Below are 22,702 nucleotides of genomic sequence, written 5' to 3'. Positions count from 1 at the left end.
TTAACGGAGACATGGGGGCTGTGTGGGTGTGTGAAGAGAATGGGTATCCTGTCACCCTTTTCATGCTATCATGAAGGCTCAACTTTCAGCAAAACAAAATAAATAACAGATTAAGTTCCTAAACTGTAAAACAGTCTCTGCAAGCTTGCCAAGGGGACCTCTCTGCTTTTGTCTTTTTCTGCAGAGCTTATGGGATTCAATTATTATTGACGTAATGTGTATTTTTTGTTTTTGAAAGTAAAATCTCGGGTCAAATGATAAAACCCTTTCCCTGTTATTTATTATTTTGATGTAGGTTTAGGATTTCCTTCTTCAGGCTGGGGCTGTCATACATCTCCATACGTCAATGCAATACAAGCAAACTAGACTTGGTCACTTGTCAAATTTAAATATTTAACTGTCAGTAGTTTAATGATCCAAGAATCATATCAACACAAATCTTACAGGATAAAACCACGTCAGCTCTCTGTGTAAAGTGATAATGCATTTTCTGAATGGTCCTAATCGTAATTTCCAGATTAGGAGCACTGATTTGTATTTGGGGTCTTTTTATGTTGTTGATCTTGAAGAAGTCCCCTGGATTGACTTGGTCAGTGTCTTTTGGGACGTTGAATATCCGCATCACTTGCGGAAATGGAAAAGAAGCAGGTTGGAGTTACACAGGCTTTGCATCATAACACCTCTCCCCACTCTATTTCAGAGGTTATTTTTACCACACTGTCAGAACAGCAGACAGCAGGGGAAAAAGCAGGTTCATGTGGGACATAAGTAATGAGATATTTACTGACGAATTCGGCCAACAGCATAGAGAATACAAATGTATATGTACATACAAATGCTTCATTTAAGGCCAGATAAAGTGAGCTGCTGGTGTCTTCTCTGTAGCTTTCCATCTGTCCTTGAGGCTAACTTAAAATGAAAGCAGCAGTCTAGGAAGCTTTGAAAATAATAAAACACAAAATCCCTAGGTGTATTGACTGTTGTGTTAAACTCTAATTCCTTAAGAACAATTCCCAACACTATCTCCCCTTCAGGACGCGAATAGATGAATCTTTACTGTCATACTGCGCTGGCTAGAAAAAGAAAAGGCCACATTCTCCCCATGGAAACCCGCTCTCCACAGATTGATGTGAGAGGTGACTTCATTTAAGACTGCAGAGGTCTGCAACACACTACTAGGCAATACTGGTCAATCAAGGACACCCCTGTAGTACCTCAGAGCTGCAATGAGAGGATTAATCAGCCTGGAGACTGATCAAGAGTGGGAACAATTTCAATAGACAGGTTCCAGTCATTACATCCATCATCATCTGTTGGTCAGTTTTTCTGTCCTTCCATCTACACAATGTAAAGAATTTCCTAGTTTCCATTTGTGCAAACTTACAGTATCTACAGTTCTCACTGCATGGTTTTATCAACACTCTTATTTTCCAAAGTACTGTACAAAAAGAACCTGAAAACCAAAGGTACAAATATTTAATAGAACCATGGTGTGAAAAGTGTATAAGATCTCAGACTTCTAACCCGTAAGTTCCAAACATTTTCATTTTGTTAGGTTGACCCTATTATCCAAAGCAATTTCCATTCAGACTGATTGATATGGGAATTTGTACTAAAGTAATCTGAGAGAAGTACCATGCTCATGGATACAACAGCTGGGACCTATCCAGTACTCCAACTGCTTATGTACAACATTTGGGGTTTTCTTATCTTTCGATTTAGGTCATTAAACTGTCCTTATTACCACTTCGGATTGTGTCTGCAGACGTATGCCTACCTTTCTGAATTTATGTTTCTCTTTCAAGACTGTTTACCATGAGCGACTCACTGCTTACTGTGCACTGGAATTGTTTACTACTGTAGATGCGTCATGTTCACTTTCATAAATCACTGAAGAAAGGAGGTGGGAGAAGTGACCGATGGTCAGTCTGTCTAAACTCCTCCAGCCTGCCTACTCACTGAGTCATGTGATAAGATATTTTTGTCAGTGAGGTGTTTTGACTGAAAATTGGAGAAGCCAGGTTCTAACTTTTCTTATCACGAGGTCATGCTCTCCTGTGGGGCCAACTCTAAATCACACTAATATTGGTAAACCACTATACTCCCAGCCAGAGATCAAGATAACTCCATTTACATAAGGGGGTACTTAACTTTTAAAGCACACTTACAAATTGTATTTTACTTCATGTAAATATATGTAAGGCAACATGGTTAGGATTGCTGCCTTACAGCACTGGGAACCTGGGGTCAATTCCAGACCTGGAGTGCTATCTGTCTGTAGTTTGTACATCCTCCCTGTGTTCACAAACTCTTTTCTCCACAGTTCAAAAACATACTCGTACTGTAGGTTAATTGTCTTCTGAGAATTTAGCCCTAGGAGTGACTGTGTGTCCATCCTGTTCTGGACTGGCGTCCCATCCAGGGTGTACCCTGACCTGTGCCTACTGCCCTGACCTGAGCCAGACTCTGGCTCCCTCACGACCCTGAATTGGAAGAAGAAGTCAAAAAATGGACGGATGGACAATATATGTAAATGCAATTAAAAACTGGGTTGTGTGTGATGTACAGATATACATTACAGGAAAATACAAACATAAAACCATTTTAATCTGTAATTCAGAGTTTCCAGAAAACGGGATTAAGGTGATGACAGCCAGAGTAAAGGGAATCTTTTGTGTTTTCTGGGCTTATGACTAAGGAATAAAGCAGAAGTTGGAAAGTTTGGTAAAGTTCAGGAAGTGTCTTCTGAGTGAAGAATTTATCGAAAAGGTTGTTAAGATTAAGAAACCTTCAAGACAAGAAAATTCCAAACAAGATTATGATTTTTTTTCAGAAATATGGAAGCCTTCACAACACAACAACCTCTACATTCCTCTTTGTGTATGTTGTGATTAAGGCCAAAACAATACATAGTAACCGAGAAAAATGAAAATATTCCAAATTTGAGTTTCATAATCCCTCAAAATTATACAGCACAAAACACAACCAAGAACATACTAATGTAGGAGAATTCCTTTTAAGAGTGCCTTGATTTATTGTTCGTTTTACTGAGCTCTGAAGCTAATTACAGGCGTGAATGCAAGGCCACAGAAGCTACAGTGATTTTGTGTGCAGAATTGTTCCTGAGCCCAGGAGTAAAATAACTTTCACTGTGGATGGAAATGGTATGTTTCAGTTAGGGATAACTCCAAGCGAACTGTATCAACAGCACACAGAACCACAAACCTGAACAGTATGTACTATTCCATAAATGCTGGGAACCTGGATTATTTTCACTAAATTACAGAAAGTTTGACTATGTAATTTAGATAGTCTTGTGGGACATTTCTACGTTGTCTAATTCCTATAATTTAAACAAAAATCTTCCCTTATAAAAATGGTTCTTATAAAGAATGAAAAAGTACTTTCTCTCAAGGAACAAAGCAGCCTTCGCGTCAGGAATAAAACAGTGAACATGAATTTTTACATCAATCACACATGGATTTCTAAATGGACTGAGATCATTTTAATTAATAGATTGCTCAATGCATTCTCAGCACTTTGAGAGCTAGCTTTTCATCACTTCGGTGTTACCAATCTGTTACACCCAATATTCGTTTTATTGCTTAATTAACAAAAGCTATAACTTGGATTAATTATTACCTGGTCTTTATTCTTTATGCATGTGAAAATGTCTTTGAGAGGTACATGAGAGGTACTTAGAACTACCGACCATGCAAAAGAAAATCAGATTGCCAAGTTCTTACATTAAAGGAAAATGTTAACCCTTAATTTCACTCACCTCTATAAATTTACAAACTTTCAGCACAGCACATTTTCCAACATCTGCTACCACATATCATTATTTGTAAAACCCACCAAGCAAATAGTACATCAGGTTAATTCTTAACTCTCTCATTCTGAGACCCCAATCTTAACAATCATATCGCCATGCCACTCTTTGTGAGACACAGAAAGTAAAAGGTATTACATTCAAAATGGAGTTCTCATGATTGAACACTACTAGACATGCTAACAAGAGCAGGAAACTACTGTTTTCTTTCTACAGCTGGAGGACTGAAATGAAACCCCTTCCAGTAAGAACGAGTGGAGAGGAAACCCTTCTTACCATCTGAACGACCCCAAAATAGGCCAGGAGGTAGCCAGTCTGCTCAGCCTGCAGCTGGAAGAAGTCCATGGCGATGATGGAGAACATCACCTGAAAGACACCTGCACATGGAGAGAGGGGGATGAGTGATTGAACACCAGACACACAACAAGGGACATTCCCTCCACCACAGTCCAGAAGAATTTGTATTATACTGGTAAATATTCACACCTTCATACAAATAGTTTGGGCCTGTCTGGCCCTTAGCTAATTTTGGAAAATGTGGCCTCTCCAGGAAATAGATCTTAAGCAAGAGATCAGGAAGCAGACTGGAAAGATAATGAAAAATATTCCAGCTGCTGCATTATCCTTCATCGTTTATCGGATATACAGCAGGCAATCCCCATCTGCGGCTGGAAGTCATGCAGTAGCTCGTCACTGCCAAGCAAGCAATTCCTGCATTCTCAATCTGCAGAGGAAGCTGAAACTGCCCACCTTTGAGTCTGACGCTGTTTGCAGTGAGATTAAAAACTTATATTTAAACATACTGATTGTACCCAGCATTCGTTAATGCTGCTGTGTCCCACTGTGTTATTCAGACGTATTTCTTCTTTTCTTTCTTATGCTGCTGTTATTCAAAAACAGTCAGTGGGCCACTTAGCCAGGATGTCATTTTAAAAGAGAATATGTTATTTAGACATCATTTTATCTCCATTAAATGATAAAGACAAGATAAAGAGAGTTAAAATACTTCATTAAAACGAAAACATTCACAGCCTTGTTGCTCTGAATCTTTATGTACAGTATAACACAGGTGTATGGTATAATTTTAATCCTGCTGATTTCACCTCGGAGAATTGTGAAATACAGAAATAACAATCTTAGATTCCAGAAAATGTTTCCAACTTTTTTTCTTCATCCTTATTTGCATTCCTTTACAAATCTTTCAAGAAATCAAAACATCAGATGGAGTGAAACCGCATCCTCACTGAGGAAAAAGTCATGTCTTAAGAATTTCCTGTTACTTGGAGCTCAAGGGTCCATTCTTTGCACTGAGAATGAAGTCCAAGAGTTTACTTCAGTACAGTGAGGGAGGTGAAAGCAGTGATGAGCTCTGAAGCAGCTTTTTGTGTTTTCATTATTTACAATGAAAGAGCTATTCTAAGTACAGTATGCCAACATCATGTCTACCATGAAGGATGCTATCTGGAAATAAAAACAAGAATGAAACTTTTTAGTCTTTCCAAAGCAGTAATTCATTCCTTCCTTGAAAGATTAACGGGAAAAAAAGGAAGATTTGTAGTTGAAAGTTGAAGCTCACGTGTGTCAATTTCAGTGGTATTGCTGGCGACAGACCAGTACCTGTGTTTGTTTTGTACATGTTTGTGTTAATATTTTAGGTCTTAAGAATGGCGATTTTTAAGTTGAAGACTGGTAAGTGACCTCAAACCTATGATTGCAGAGCACATCTTGTGGTTTGAGATTCAAGCGATGTGAGATCGATATACTGTATGTGATGATTTAGTCACAGACAATTTTGGCCTCCTTGCTCTACAGAACTGAAACCCTTTAGCCATTTTTCTTAGATGCATTTTAAAGATTCAGTGTGAAATAGAAATAGATATCAGTATTAAATAATCAGGCAGCCAACGATCCAGGAAATAGTATATGCAGAAAAAGGTTCTGCCAAAACGCAGAATTTCTTAACGAGATTGGAACAAGTGGATGGTAGAAATTTCCAAGTTCTTTTTACATGAAAAATAACTAGTCATTTTAAATGTTTGTGGGAAAAAAAACATTTGCAAATTATGACTAATCAAAACTATACACAAAAATCTGTTTTGAAGACCCTGAAGAATATAACATAAATGCTCTACAAAAAGAGCATTACTGGTTCTTTCTCACCTTGGGGCACTCCTGATATGATCTTGACTGCAAAGGTTTTGCGGACTCCAGGGAATTTCATGAGCCGTGTGATTTCACTCAGGTTGAACACTGAGCCAGTCCCAGCCTTCTCTAGAGCGACACCAACAAGGTTTGTGTATTATAAACAACAACAACGGAAGCGAAACCGATCTTAATATTTCAACACTTATCAACATTCAATCACAGACAGTTCACAATTCTGTGCTTGGTACAGACTGCAGTTTGGTGGGTTTGTGGTAAGTGACTAGAAAATAAAAGCTCAATTCAGTTAACTCAAGGAGATAGACTTTCAAAAAGTGAGATTTCAAAAGGGATTATTATAGTTTGTTTTTCTGTCTGTTTTTTGCCTTTGGGCAATTTTTTACCAAAGTAAAATTAGAAATAAAATGCAAGACTTTAATATAGCACCATGTATAACAAGCTCCTTTCATGAAGAAAAACAAAGTGCCCTAACATCTTTTTACAATGGACATAATATAATATTCATATGATATCATGGCCATGTTGATTCTTGGTGAAAGTAATACATTCATATCCATGTTAATATTTTTAAGATTCAACTGGTGTCAGCTTACTGGTGTAACATTTCCATTTTTAATTTCAAATTAGCTTTATCCAGTATATGTCCTATACATCACCTCACATTACAGACACTGTTTGTTTTATTGAAATGGTTATTACATTTTGTATAACTGTGGCAGACAATAACCACGAGACGGACACTGTAGGAAGAAATAGAACAACTTAAAATAAGCTGGTGGCAACAAGGCTACTCAATTGCGTCTTTGTTACAGGAATCTGCATTTCATGTTGTGGAGCAGATATTATCAGCAGCCATCATTTATGTGAAGAGCACAAACAACTGCCAGGGGCTGTACTAAATAGATCTTGAGTCTTCATTTCACTGCACAGATTCCCCACAAAATGCACAACTGTATTCTGTCCCTCTCATTGAACTAGTTCACCCGAAAGGCTTTAAAATATTAAATTACTGTAAAACATATTTTACACCACAGCTGTTGTTCATTTTAACAACAAGGCTTATTGCTTTCTTTCATGACATAATGATGGCTTTGCCTGAATATTCAACCACTGCAGAGAAAAAAAAATATTCATGACAGCAAAGAATATTTTTTTCCCAAATAAGAGAAACACCATGACAAGAAAAGACACAAAGAGAGGATGGAGCCAAGGATGTAGAGCTATACAGAAAACCAGAAACTGTTTAAAATCTGCTCCAGAATGCATTCTGGGTCGCCTGTCTGCAATGAAGAAGTGTTTATCAGGGTAAAAGAGATGTTTATTTTTTTCTCTTGGTAGTTACTGGACTACTTACCTTTGTGTTTTTTAATCACTGCCTGGAATAAAAGTCATAGGTTTACAGACGTACAGAAAATCTGGCGCATCTTTCATGCAAGGTACAAGGTACCAGAGAAAAGGTTTGTGTTTTCAGTCTAAACATTGTTATGCGTCTGGATGGATATTTTATGCAGAGCAGATGAATGTTTTCCACAAAGTGTTTGCACTATTTGGAAATGGTGTGGCCAGCACGGTGCTGTGGGTTCCAGGTTCAGGTCCAGACCAAGGCTCTTTCTGTGTGGAATTTGCCTGTTTCCTCTGAGCCCATGTGGGTTTTCTTTGGGCGCTCCATTTTCTTCCAATGAGAAGATGGTTAAGATCGTTGATGTCTTAAATTTTGGGTGTGTCCTGCACTGGACTGCTCCAGCATTCAAGGTGTAATCCAGCCTCGAGTCCCTGTACTTCTGAGATGCTCTGAGGTGCCACATCCATTACCAGGAATAAATATGTTTCTCATAATGAGTAAAGATGGTGTGTGAGCTCAAGAACAGCTGTATGCATTGGTAAAACACTTTAGTTTCTTATTAACAAAGCCTCAGTTGATCTTAAACACAATTTGTGTACTAGGAAAACAGCTTGTTTGTAAGTCAATGTACATAACCGCAGTTATAAGGACCTTACTGTCAGTGAGACTCTGCACTCCAGCCTGGTTTTTAGTATGTTTAGGAATGAATTTCTGAACAAGGATAGTGCTGACAAGACTTCCACCGGCTGCCACAAATGCTGCAAAAGATTCCCTGAAAGACACAAGGCAATGATACACTTCATTTTTCATTTACACTCTGTCTACCATGTGAAAACCCAGGCTGGACTGGCATACAGGCCCATAATTAACCAAAATTAGTTTCTGCTGAATGAGAAGGGCTCTCATTACACTTACAATTATGTATAATTTTAAGAAAAGAAGAGATAAACAAGAGAAAAGTGATATTTGGAGCCATCCACCGATACAAAAATATCCTACTTTGTAGGTCACAAAAACACAACAAACAAAAAAACACCAAAAACAAAGAGCAAGTCTCAGCCTTTTAATTTCTTCACAGTCACACTCGTACATTGCAAACTGTCTGATTGATGCTTTCAAATGCGCTGTAAAAATGGAACACTCTGTGCATGGTCACAGTCTCCATACTGGGCCCAAAGACTAGGACGGTCACTTACAGCTCTGAATGTTAGAGGCTACAAGTTCTTAAGCTTCCAAATAACTGTCTTATAGGGGGGTATAAGAACAATATTAGGGACCCTTTATGTTGAAAATTACACAACAATTACGAGGCTTTTAAAAAAGTCTCGAAAACAAATGTTAGATAACTAGTCTTGGAGTAGAAATGGTCTTGGAGTCAACCAACGCCTATAATAACTGCAGCTAAGGCAGCAGCGATTCAGCCTGGGTCTATGAAAATTGAAGTCAGAGGTGATGGGGAACCACTGCCTCAGCCGGCGTGCTCACTGCAGCCCCTGGCCCGAGCTGTAACCCAAGCTGGAGGAAATGCCATTCCCTCCCACACTCTGGGCGCCTGCACAGGACAACAGAGAGCAGAGTGTTTCGCTCCGAGGAGGAGGAGGAGTGCCTCTCACAGGGAAACACTGGCGAGCAGCACAGCTGGCACAGGAGCAGCAGAAGCCGCCCACGGTGCAACCTCTGTCAGAGCCTTCCTCACATGACGGGACAGCAGGGCAACGGGCCCGACACGGCCCCTGCAACAGAGCAGCAAGCTCGGATGTCGTGCGTCAGGCCCCCACTTCCAGCAAGGATGTGAAAGGATCAGATCCCAAACGAGAAAAAGAACAACTGCAATAACAGGAAGACCGTATGACTCCCTGTATGACTCCCTGCATGCAGCTGCTTCCAGTCAGCTTAAGGAGGCAGCAAACTAAAATGGAATTTAAAAGCCTTGTCACTCCACAGTATTATATATATTATATTGGGAAACTTTTCCCTGCCCCCCCCCTCCCCCCTCACAGTTACTGATCTGAGCACAGTATCAAGTGAAGAAGTTGCTATAGACGTCTGACCCATATAAATAATGCCGAGTGACGACAGGATCTATTGTGGACAGCAGGGAAGGAATGCAGATGCACAACCTTTACTGTTTCTGCTGCTTCTAGAGGCTGAGGCTGCTTAGAAAAGAGAGGAATGCAGAAAAATCTGTTTGAAAACAATACTACAGTACAAAAATTGTGTAAAACGTTGCCCAGATCTACACAAGATAGTGTCTATGAGGAGTCATGTAAACTCTGTGAAGAGTTAGAGCATCTTTTTAGGATTTTTGGATATTTACTTTATGTTATACTATGAAATTTCTTCATCTTAAATGCAGATTTTGGAGAATTTGGAGAACAGGAGAATGAATAGGAGAATGATTTCTGAGATTTAAGGGCAGAAGTAGATTAATGGAGTTTAAGATGAGGCAAACCTGAGGTGAAAAACCTAATGAGTGCCTAGTGAATTAGAAAGAGAATTGGCTGCCAGTTTATACCATTGCTGAAGGGCTGGTACACAAAATCCAAACATTAATGAATCCTGAGGCCAAGCCCATGTGATTGAGAACTGATAATAAAAATTGCCACTCAAGCCAGTCATAAGCCTTCTCAGTGTCCAATGTCAATTACAAGGTCTACCCGTGCTTGTATAATGTCAACATTATCAGATGCAAGGCCCCCGTTTATAATATCTGAAAGTCTGTCTGTTTGAGGTGTACTAAAACATTCAGTACAATGTCTATACAGCAAATCTAATTGTTTTCTGACAATGACACCAAAACATATTCAAACTTTAAGAACTGAAATTTTATATTCTGAGAAGATGATGCACATTCTTGAATGATTATGGGTTTTGTCCATTGGTAGCTGGAATGTGTATTTGAACCGAAGAACAGTGATACCCGACACTATAAAGACGGTGATGATAACGATGAGGTTGACGACGAACTTCATGACATAAACTATAATTATTATTTTTTACTTTTGTTCCACAGAGTCGGTCTGTTTTTTCTGCCATCGCAATACTGGGCTACATTTTTCCCACCATTCAGAAATTTTGAATTCACAAGTGACCAAACACTTTTGGAGACCTCCGCTGAGAAACAAGTACCTCTTCTGTTACACGGGAAACTTAAACAAAAGCAAACTGCTTATACAAGAATGATAGAGACTGTAGCTAAGGATGTGCAGACAGTGAACATAATTACCAGTTTCTATTTTCTTTAAACCTAAAGATATGGAAAACAAAGACAAACAGAAACAGTATAGTGAGAACCACAGCCCGGGGTCACTCTTACTCTGTGACATTCCTTCCAAACTCTTTTAAAATAATGGTAATCAGCAAACATGTAATTAAAATAACAATAACTACTGACAAAATTCTCTCTGTATCATTAATTGATCTAATTACAAGTCTGAGATGTCACACATTTGTCTTTAGCATGTTTCTTCAAAACCACAGGTGCCAAAACTTTTAACAATAGCACTCGCTGGCTTGTAGGGGAGTCTGCAATCTTGAACTACAGCGCTTCCACTGATAAGGAATATTTCAGGCGGCCCAGCAATCCAGGCAAAGATAAACTTCAGTTTATTTTATGTAGAAAATCAATGGCTAGTTTAACTCAAGATTCAAGACCTGAGCACAGAACAGATCGGTTTTGCTTCAGTTAAAGGGCCATCATATTTTTAAACATAAAACTACTTAGAGAGACATCATCCTATTATCCGACCGGCTGATCAGATCTATGTCCCAACTTGGCAGTCTGAAGTTTTGTAGTCACTTCAGTTTGCAGTTGATCCATTGCAACTTAATGCACAGAAGTAAAATAATTTGATAAGATAAGATCACTTCATTGGCCATATACAATTTCTTGCATGAGGAATTTGTCTTTCCACATACCCCAGTTTGCTCTCCATGAGACACTCAGGCAGACAGACAGGAAGAGAGAAGCTTGGGGTCAGAGCGCAGGGTCAGACATTCATGCACCACCCCTGGAGCAGCTGAGGTTAAGGGCCTTGCTCAGGGGCCCAATGGAGTAGGATTCCTCTGCTGGCCGCGGGATATGATCCAGCAACCTTCCAGTCACAGGCGCAGATCCTTAGCCACAGTGCCACCGCTCCGGCCCCTGAGTTCTCTATTCACTCACTTTATTCTGATCTTTTGCCTTGCCTGTGGCTTGTACTGCTCTATTTCAGTAGCTGGCTGAGCCACAATTAAGGCAGAGAAGAAGTATGATTCCATTCATGAAATTTATCGGAGTAAATTGGAGGGCGAAGATGAGGGGGAGGGAGGGACGAGAAAACGAAAAGCAAGATGCGTGAGAGTAATCAGCAGGCAGGCGGAGGTGGGTGAGATTAGGGTTTGACCTCTTCCCGTACTTTTGTTCAAAACTCCATTTCTTAGTTGCTCACCTACAGTATAGCTTTTCTATCTATTGTGTCTTCCCCAATGGACAACCTCCAATATTTCCTAAAGTGCCTACCATACTACGTCCATAGTCTTTAAAAAATATCAACACAAATATTATTGCAAGCGGTCTTTAGAGTATAATGCTATTAAAGGCCTTTAGGAAATTTAGTAGTTTAAGGCTCCTACCCAACAGAAAACCAAGTGATTCTGCAATAAAGGGCCGGAAATTCAAAAATACCGGGTTCAATGTCTAACCAAACATCACATTACTGCCAATACTGTCTTTTTACAATCGGCTAGATTACAACAGAAAAACAACTTGTATGGGGTTAGCAGAAACAGTCTAGTTAATTAAATGTATTAATTTGAATCACAGGGTATGATTTAGAAATTAACACCTGAAAAATCTGCTCTGCCTTCAAAAGGAAAAGATAAACCTTAACTCTACGTGACAAAAGATATCGCTTCCAACACTGGGCAGTTTCCCCATGTGTGATAATCTCTATAACCTCTATACTAGTGCCATCAATGCTCAATTATATTTATTCACAAATTCAGCATCACCTGATAGTTTGGCAACGAGAAGCAAGATTACTCAAGCAAATTAAAATGTGAGTATTGGGCTAAATCAATCCCACAGGCAAAGAAAAGGAAAGAATCATCTTCTGCCGGTTCTGTAAACTTCTCTAACAAAGACATTGTCTGTGATTCTTTCTGTGCCTGCATCAAGGCAAGGGCAAGAATTGCAAGGAAAACATGGATTCCCAGTCCATTGTGGTTTTCTTAGAACTGATCTATATTTGGAACTATGCCGATAAAACATTTTTGCATGCAATTCCAAGCTGCACATTGTCATTTTTTTCTGAACTGTCTCAGTAAACCCTAGAAAACACATGGAGAACAAAACATTGAAATGGCACAAACAACAGGCAACAGGACAGGATTTAGGAATAACTTCTTTGTATTAAACTTTTGAGACAAACATATCACAGCCGAGAGAACTCCTTAAATAAATTCTTTAATGCAAAAAAGAAAGACACAACGCACGGCGTTGGAATCATACGTTTCTACCTACAACACCACACATTACTCTCATATCTTTGAATAGGTAACAGCATGACTCATTCTGCCCTCACTAGCTATACCTGAGACAGCTGTCCTAGTAAGAGCGATTACTAGGACATGGTTTCATAGGAACACGCTACTGGCATCTGTGAAGCGTGACTGAAATCTAAATTATGTCCAGGAATTTTTCTGTAGGACGGGAGTGATTTGCTCAGACTTGATGTAAGGCCAGTCTGGTTACTTGGGTGGTTCTGTGTAAATGTGTGTGGGGCTCAGTATCAAACATTACTCACTCTATCCAAACACAGCCAGCAGGACTCCAGGCTTTAAGAAGAAAAAAAAGACTCCCTTATCTTCACCAAGTGCTAAAAAAAACCCAAACACTCCCATTCTGCCATTTAAAAGGTCATTCTAACCACAGTCTATGCTGTTATTCACTGTATTTTGTTTGTTTTCTGTCTCCAAGTCAAGAAGACAAGTCAATGTATGATACTGCATCACAGCTTGTAAAATAGAGACAAAATAAGATAGTTTGAAGTTTAGTCTTAGTTCTAATAAGCATCTTAAATCATGGGTACTTTTAACATAACTATGTTTAATATGACAAATACAGGGCAGAAGGGTTATTGTTTTGTTCAGTTTATACCTTTCTTATAAATATAATTCCTGGCAAAAAAATAAAGACAACAAACCTATCTGAAAAAGGTCAAACAGATCACATGGCTTCTCCTGCACGTTTAGAAGAAGAGTTCTTTCAGTAAAACAAATTACATAACATAACACAAAACACATTACTGGGGCAGTAAAGGAAGGACCTTGCTCAAGAGTATCTCACATGGGATGGGACCCATCAGAGTCCAGAACTCTTGCCACTACTCTACAGTGCTGCCCCATGTTTTTTAGGTGTGGTACTGTACTTCAGAATTAAGAGCAAAAACTTCACACCCTGAATAAAGATCAAATCGAACTTACCACATTCATGTTTCATAGCCACTTGATAATAGTATTTATTGCTACGTACTGGAGGAACCCACGAACACAACTGGAAACCGGTTAAAGGCCAGGTTCACCCCCACTTATAGAAAGTACATTTCTACACAGAGTCTACAGAAAGGATGTCCAGGATACATTTTCTATTTCTGTCCAAGATCCTTTCAACACATTGGTCTGTCTGTACAAACAAGACCAGCCCAGCTGTTTTCCGCTTCATCGCACAGAGGCCTTCTGCTCGGAGAAACCACAGTGTAATTAAAGCAGCCCTTTAATAAATCCCTCAAATTGCACATCCTGCAGGCCACCTGCCATGCCTGTACCATGAGTCTACAAGCAGCCGAGAAGACAAGTGCTGTCAGTGTTCGGATTACAGGAGGAATGTTTCTCAGCGAGCACCATACTGTCTCTTCCGGTTGTCCATTATCTTCCACTGCACTCCGCCACAAGGTTTGTGGTATCATATTAGGTCAAATATGACACAAAAATAACTCTTCAGAAAAAATGGCAACTCTATTAAATATTACTAAACCACCACAATGAGTCAAAGATCAATGTACACAAAAAATAATTTCTTTACAAAACTATACATTCTAAGTATCAGTTTTTCATTTGTCATAAATGTGTATCTTTCTCTGATTGTAAAATTCTGTTTGCTGGAATAACTCAGCTTTGCCTGGTTTGGACTCTTCTCTCGTGTCAGCAAGTTTTCTGTGAAGGCTCTCTGGACTGCTTTCACTCTGCGAGTTCCCACAGTCCCCAGTGCAGCTGGTATCTACTGGAGAAGTGGGGTGAAGTGGCAGAGCCTGGACAGTAACAGATGATGGCCGGACTGTAGGGCTCACCTGTGCTCTGAAGAGTGTACTGTACCTGCTTATGGGCCACCTAGGAACCTCTGAGGTAACCATTACATATCCATCCATTTACAATACGTTTTAAATCAAATGCACTGGTTTGCTAATCACCAAGTTTTTCTTACAATTTTAGAGATATAAATCAGAACAGCTAACAGCCAACAGTCCAACTTGGCTTTGTATGTATTTGGAGTTTTGAAATCAGTGTTTCTGGCAAAACTGACTTTTTTGAGAAAAGAACTGTACTGGGACTCAAGGAGTTTTCTTTTGATTTATAGGACAGATCTTTAATGAGGAAGGAAAATCGCTTATGAAAGAATTCTATATTTATGTCTTCCAAATATAAGAAGGGTGCAGAGATGTTTGTACATGCCCTTGAATGACCTTTTCATTCTTGATTACTGCAACTTGCTGTTTCCAAGAATGACTAATAGTAAAATAAATAGGTTTAAACTTGTACAAAACACTGCAGCTAGATTTGTCTCACGCAGCTGCTTCCTGACACATACCCTAACCGTAGAGAAGTCTATTGCTTGTCAGTGTCTTTGTCAATTGACTTTAGTAGCAAAATTAATTAGAGAACTGGTTTTACTGATTGGGAATCTTTTTGTTCTCAGTAATGACATATTGCATATTTTTCTAGCTGTTCCACAAGTTCACAAGCAGCATTTTGGTTAATAATTCAAAGACATCCTCTTCAATCACCAGCAGGATATTCACCTCCCCCAAGTCACCTCTGTGTATTCCAGCTTGTGGCTTTTGGGATCTTTGGGTGTGATTGGAATAGAATATGAAAGAGAAACATCTGATGTATGGCTGTGAAATCTGTCATTTAAAATCATCCATCCATTTTCTAAGCACTTTATCCAAAACAGGATTGTGGGGTATACAAAATCACAAATGGAAAATTAAGATTAAAAGACATCTACACATTCAATATGTAAGAAATTATTCTTCCTTTAATGACCACTTGCTATGATCACTTTCATTTTCTTTTTGTTATTGTGTCTTCAGCGCTTTCATGTCCACACACACTGCCAGCTTTTTCTTCTAGGGTAGGGACAAAGCCACAGGATTCTGCGTTTGAGTAGAAATCTGAATACAGAGGAAAAAAAAATCAAAAGCAAAACACATTGCCTGCATTCAGGAAGCCAGTGCCGAATGTCAGCTCCAGTGACAGAGGGAAATGCCTGCTCTATGAGTCACTCTGCCTCTTCAAAGCCAGGCTGTCCTGTAGTGACACTAGGAATCTGTGTAAACAGAGCTAGGGGCTGTACAGTCTGGCGGGGGTGGTGAGACTGGAGCCAGCTACTGTGCACTGGGCAGAGCCTGGACAAGACCCCTTCCCCAAGTTTACCACACTAGCACCGAGTGCCAATTCCTCACTTTCCCCATGGTTCTTTCATACCACTTGACACCTACTGACCATGATTTTGCTTGACCATGTGCCTGCAGTGTGCTACCACTACAGAGTTTAATAACTACTATGACTTACTACAGAAATATCTAACTGCTTTTATTAAAAGCTTCACTGTACTCATTTATGGTATGATTACAAAACATTGCAGTTTTGGCAGGGAAACTAATCCATTTTGCAAAAAAGCAGAGCAAAACCCCAGTAAAACTCACCCAGTGCTGCTGCAACCTTGGCAAAAACTGGTAAGTGTGTCACCTTTTCTAACCTCAAGCTACTGCACACTCCGTGAACACATTCAGAGGCCACATGAGTTCAATCATTGAAGACAGTTCCTTACAAGTTGCATTAATAAAAGTTAAAAATTCAGTTACTTAAATATTACATTAAAAATTAAATTTGTGACTGACATCATCTTCATTAGATCACCTATCTTCACAAGACCTTTACACTTCCACATTCAAATGAAATTATACAGTTAACTATTACAGGGCATGTTATTATGATGCTGATTATAATGATTTTATTGTTTCAAACTAAGTATTGCAGTATTTACTTACTGTACCCTTCCAAATCTTTTTCAAGCAGATACTGTATATTGCATTGCGGTTGGCACATTGGCTAACTGCGTCTTTGCAGTGCTGGGGCCCGGGGTTAAATTCCTGGGGTGCTGTCTGCATGGTGTTTATATATTCTCCCCATGCTCACGTGCGTTTCCTCCCCCAGTCCAAAGACATTCTGCTAGACTAATTGAGAAAACTGGCCCTAGTGTGAGTGTGTGTGTCTGCCCTGTAACGGACTGGTGTCCTGTACAGAGTGTATACTGTCGTGTGGATAGGCTCAGGCTCCCCCTTTGACCCTGAATAGGATAAAGTGATTAGGAAATGGTTGGATTGGTATATTGCACTGTGGAAGTAAATACATGTTTTGCCTTAAAGTCTACCGCCCCTTACAGCACACAACACAAGCACACATCCCCCCAGTAAACTTGTCCAGGTAAAAATGTGTGGTGGGAATAAAACAAAACCTAAATGACCACACAAGTAAAGCAAAGAGTCTTTTATGTCTAACAGAAAAAGAGTAGTTAACATTGTTGGTTTTGTAAAGTAACCAACTTGGACAATACATTCAGTAGAATATAGACAGTATATATCATCTGTAGATATGTGAGGAGATCCTAGGTGACTGACACTTAGTAACAGCAATTTAAACATGTTTAAAAAAATTATATAGGTTGATACTGATCACTTCAAAAATGACGTACAGTAACATGAATCTAATGTTTTATACAGTGAGTCAAAACTACAGTTAACCATTATGGGAATTTTATTTTACCATATCATACAGATTCTCTATTAACATTATATAATTTATGTTTCATATTTCATGGAGTGCAGAAAATGCCAGTTTCACAATCACACTTTTGACTGGCGGTATGGTTCCATCTGTGATTACAACGCTCTTATCCATAAATCACTACAGGAAGGAGCTTACTGGAAACAGACAAGGATGTACAGCACAGTTCCAAGGCACAAGGTCATGTTTGAAAAACAGATCTTTGAAATAATACCCACGGGATTCTTCCAAGCCTTTGTGAGGCATAAACCATGGGTTTTAGTGATTGTCGTCTTTAAAAAGAGAAGCAGATGTTCAGTCGTCTGCTTCTGCTCACTAATGGGAGTGACAAGGGGCAAATGTCAGAGTGGCTAATTGCGTCTAGCCCTGGGCATTACAAGTGCAAGTCTGGACATGTCACACAGAGGGACATAGACATTACATTTCCTAAATGGCCAGCTACAAGCAAATTGTCTGCATCCTCCATAAATATTACTACTGTTGCGTGCCCCCTAATTTGATGCTGTGGGACTTAACATACTGTGCTATACAGTAAGAAGCACAACCAACAACTGATGGCCTTTCCTCTCAGCAGACAAGAGCAATTTCGATTGTCATAAAATAAACTTGAGCTTCTTTTCTTAACTTTTTCTTGTTCTTTACAGGTTTAATAGTTTCCGCTGTTAGGTCAAAGGGATTATGCTTCAGGGACTGAGTCTGGAAATGCAGCAGAGATCAAAACTGCTGGATATATGACATTATGTGCAGGAGCACTATAACTCAGATAAACACATCCCTTGCACCTGGCAGTTAAACTGAAATGGAGACTTAAACTCTCACTCTGTATATGGTATTTCCGTACACAGGATTTCAATCTCCCTGCTGGAGGACGCTGAAAACTAAGTTTATAGGACACCCTTTGTTCTTTATATGAAATTCCCTTTCATATATCATGTACAAAATTGGCAAGAATCATTTATAGCTGCAGGCCACAGGCATGTCTTATTTATCTAAGGTCTTTCAATATAGCCATGAATCTCGTCTTTGTAGCTGCAACTTCATATCATAAGGAATCTTCCTGTGTGGCTTGAACTGCCCTGGGAAAAAAACTCCAGGCAAATCCAGTGTTCACAGAGCCTTAACCGACTTAATATTAAACAATAAGCAGGGTGAAGAGAAACAAGATAATCAGGCAGGGATAAGCTGCCAGATCTGCACCCTGAGGCACAATGGTCCTCACAGCCAGAGTCCTACACTTAACCTCCGAAGGTCCGCAATGTCCTCAAACTGGAAAGGCAAATATATATATATATGGGTGACAGACTGCTGAACTTTTAAATCCCTGCACTTACCATTCTGCTTATTAAACTCAGAACAGCTGTTTCATAACGGCAACTGTGAGGCATGGAATTGGGAATCATTAAAAGCCAGGCAAGGAGCAAATGGCGAGAGAAAGTTTCGCAAGCAGCTGGGATCTCCAAAGATCCATATAGCACGGGGTCAAGATTATTCTCCGGTGACGAAAGACCGTTCACATTACAAGGACCACCGAGCTACTGGGCCGCAGCTCTTGGAGGTGAACGTTATTTATTATGAACTGCATCATATCTGCTGCAGGTATACTAAAGTAGGATTATGAAGGGCACATCAAAAACTCTGCAAACTATAATAAGACTAAATTTAATTTGAGCACAACTTTGGTATTTTTAATATGCATTGTGCATATTATAATTAAGAGATATTGGACTACTATACAGTATATAGTAAACACATATCTAAGTACATTACCAGTCCTTGTACTAAACCAATACGATCGAACAGTTACAGTATCTTTGAGTTTGGGTTGGTGATATAGTATCTCTGAGTTATGTATAACACAATTCAATTAACTGTCAATTAACTTGAACAGAACTATTGGCCAGATAAATGAAAAAAAAAACAAGATCTGCAGTTTCATAGGTGGCTGTGTTGCAATGCTTCAACAAAACAATTCACTGGTTTAGGCTGAAATGGAGAATGGAAGTAAAAATTAAATAAAAGCCTAAATACAGGCCAATAAATACAATTTTCAAGAACTCTGTAGGAGGCTTTGATTTAGGTATTATTTATCTGAACTGTAGTATGGATTTCACTTAACCTTCCAGATATATTTATATTTGATTTTAATAAAATTATTTTGTAAACACAACACAAAAAAGGTGAGGGTCTTCATGGTAAGTGGATCACAATGTTAGAATAGAATAAAAATGCAGAAATAATGAAAATACAATATTGTGAATCCAGTAAATTGCTAGATTATGAATTGCAAAGGGGAAAACGGCACGTCCTACTCCTGCAGTACCATCAACAGACAACCAATTAACATTCCTAAGGGAAAAATGTTAACCATTTCCCCTAAAAACAATACCAGTAAGAAAAGAATGTTTACTGAGGCAATGTCCCATAATGAAGTGAATGCAGAACAGCCACCTAAAGATAAACTGGAGACACCATTCAATTAGTAGATCAGCGAACTGTCCATATCTGATAAAGAGGTTTTTTCTGTTATTTTGGAAAGGCTATTTGCATAACCAGACAAACTCTAACATTAAAATTCAGAACTAAGACCCCATTTCTGTCTCTCCTGTTATTGTCCTTGAGATAACGAAATACAGAAATGGGATCTTAGTTCTCAAATAAGACATCACTTCTTCTTTCATCTATGCACTGAAATTATATTTTTTTAGTTAACTGTTCAAAGGGCCTGAAATTATACACAATTTTTTTAATCCAAGCCATTATTCTGTGATTACTCATGTTTGTCACCCATAACCACTCTCAATATAATAATGGTATTACAAAAAAAAGGTTTGCCTGCAAATCCTAACAAACCGATTTAGAACAAAGCGAAGCAGGGGACCGGCACTGACAACAGTCAGGTGCTTTTGAAAAGCCCAGACGGTGCTCTTCTGAAACTCTGATGACAAGGGGTGATACTCTTATCTGAGTGAGTACGTTTCTGTGCCCTCGGGGGCTGTTTCTTCACAGCAAGCCCTGACTGGCACTCCCAACCGCACTTCCAGCATGTGTCAAACCCAGCGCAGCCATGCACAGCGCACGCACTCTTCTGGAGGTGTTTCAAAGGAACCGGGTCTGTCCACCCACGGAGGTTTTTGAGATATCAGACAGGCGTCTCAGCTGACTCTCCAGGGTGGTTTCATCACACAGGCCTCGACAAGCGAGAGGCCTATCATCTTTTTTTAGAACGAAAGCTTTGTGGTTTAGATACCGCCTGGATTCCTAAGAAACCATAGCCCTCTGTGCAAGCAGATAAAAGAGGATACCCATGCTGAGACAGGTGGGTTGACCTATAACACTAACGCAGGTTGCCTGTGCTTCACAGAGCTTAGAGGGATCAAGGGGCTTGTTGGAATAAGAGCAAACACAGAGTGAGCAAAGACCTCAACAGGGTGGTAGGGGATGGCAATTTCAAGGAGGTATGGATTCACGTCTTTAAAACAAAGGGATGCAGTTCTTCTTAAAGGAACTCCTAAATTCATCTGTGTCAGATTCTTGTAATCTGTGGCATTCTTGTAGCTTTAGTCTTGAAATTGCAAAGCTTAGAGCTGTTTTCAATGCCATGCCACCAAATACTTCTACTTCCTGTTTAGACTGGCTAATGCAGATTGGCCTGTGTCCTACTAATAGAGAACAAAGAGAACAACTATGGCAGTGGGACCATTCCCACAGGTCACCAGCTCAATCACTGAAGGATGAAAACAACTCATCATACAGTAGGTCATTATTGCAGCCCCATAAACAGGGGCTTTCAGGCATCATGTGTCCTGCAGAGAGAAACTAAGGAAGAAAAAAGATACCAGTTTTATTGAGAACAAATTAAAACTAATACATTCAAGCCATAAAGGATAAGAATGTATTCCTATTCCTTTATCTTCACACAACAAAGCACAAAAAAGCTTTCTTTCCTATCTGTGTGATGTTTCCAGCATGTTTCAACATGTCTGACTAAGGCCAGCATTGCAAGGCTTTTTCACAAGCTTCCATGGCAAAAGAAAAAAACAACATTATTTCCCAAGGACTGCCTTCACCACAGTGTAAGCACAACCTTTATGTGCATATCCAGTGGATGTTTGCTTTACTTAAGTATGCTGCTTAGTATGGAAGTAAGATTATGTTTAAGACAGATAAAGCGTCAGTCGGAAGTTCTACAGGTGGGGTTTAGGATATCAAAAGCTAGCTAATCTGCACTAGGATGTTAGAGATTCACAAATAATTTACAAGGAATACTCAAAGATTTCTGAGTTACCTTTTCTACATTAAGTTCATAACCTTTTCATACTGTGTCATTTTTTTCATTGTAGCACCACAGTTTTGACTTGTTGTTTCCTTAGCTACAAGCTCTTATAACAAAATTCCCAGAAATGCTCAAGACATTACTGGAAATTATTCACTCTTCTGTCACATTTGCCAAATTCTAGGTGTGATCAGTAAATAGCACTGATGACTCTGTTGAGCCTCTAGTTAAACGCTTAACTATGATGTACCTCTACCTCACCATGATTCCTCATTAAATAAATATTTGCCTGGTCCAGTGCATTCCTTTTCAGTGCAATTCTGTCAAACTAAATATTAAATACAGCACTGCATCCATAAGGTAACTTGGCAGTGACCTACATATGATCCTTAAAAAACACATGAATCAGTTTCAGGGGAAGATGGGCATCTTCCCATTTTCAGGATGGGACACACCTGTCCATCGCAGGGCACACATATACACAAACACACACTCACACTAGGCCAGCATACCTTCCAGCATATCTTTGGACTATGGGAGGAAATTCAGCAGCATCCCAGGAACTGAACCCAGGGCCCCAGCCATGCTAACTACTGCTCCAATGTGCCACCCAAAATGCAGTTCTGTGCTGTGGATGATCATAAACACCCCTCTCCCCATTTGTTTCACAGAGGACTTGGAAGTGCAAAACATGAGGTTTCTACACCATGTTAACTTCTTGTCTAGAGCAAGCAATACACGGAAACTTTGTGCCAACTCTCAGCCAAAGACTCCTCCCACCCATATTGAAGCTGTACCCTAACTGAAGGGCTCTGAAGTCCTGCCACTGTAACAGAACACAAAGCTCCTTTCAGTTGCACAGCACATACGTCAGCCTTTACAAAATCACCCCGCAGTCCAGATGAATGCCTTGTGGGCTCAGTGTGGGATACAGAGACCACCCAAACACTCACAAAGGCCAAGAATTCTTCTCTACTCTCCGTTT

The 22,702-nt window shown here is 39.5% G+C and overlaps 1 protein-coding gene across 1 annotated transcript in view; it reads right to left on the bottom strand.

The window, feature by feature from the left end:
• Nucleotides 1–22,702, bottom strand: part of slc67a1 (solute carrier family 67 member 1) — a 47,526-nt gene that overhangs the window by 11,993 nt on the left and 12,831 nt on the right. The window contains exons 6-8 of the mRNA XM_088611638.1: nt 7,994–8,109; nt 5,993–6,103; nt 4,109–4,209 (exon numbers count right to left, since the gene is read on the bottom strand). Coding sequence (XP_088467764.1) covers nt 4,109–4,209; nt 5,993–6,103; nt 7,994–8,109 — 328 coding nt within the window. The remainder of the gene's footprint in view (nt 1–4,108; nt 4,210–5,992; nt 6,104–7,993; nt 8,110–22,702) is intronic.

Source organism: Lepisosteus platostomus, chromosome 18 (assembly GCF_059453375.1).
Source record: "Lepisosteus platostomus isolate fLepPlt1 chromosome 18, fLepPlt1.hap1, whole genome shotgun sequence".
NCBI classification, from domain to species: Eukaryota; Metazoa; Chordata; class Actinopteri; order Semionotiformes; family Lepisosteidae; genus Lepisosteus; species Lepisosteus platostomus.
The sequence above is the reverse complement of the archived record's forward strand: the minus strand, read 5'-3'. Positions and strand labels throughout refer to the sequence as shown.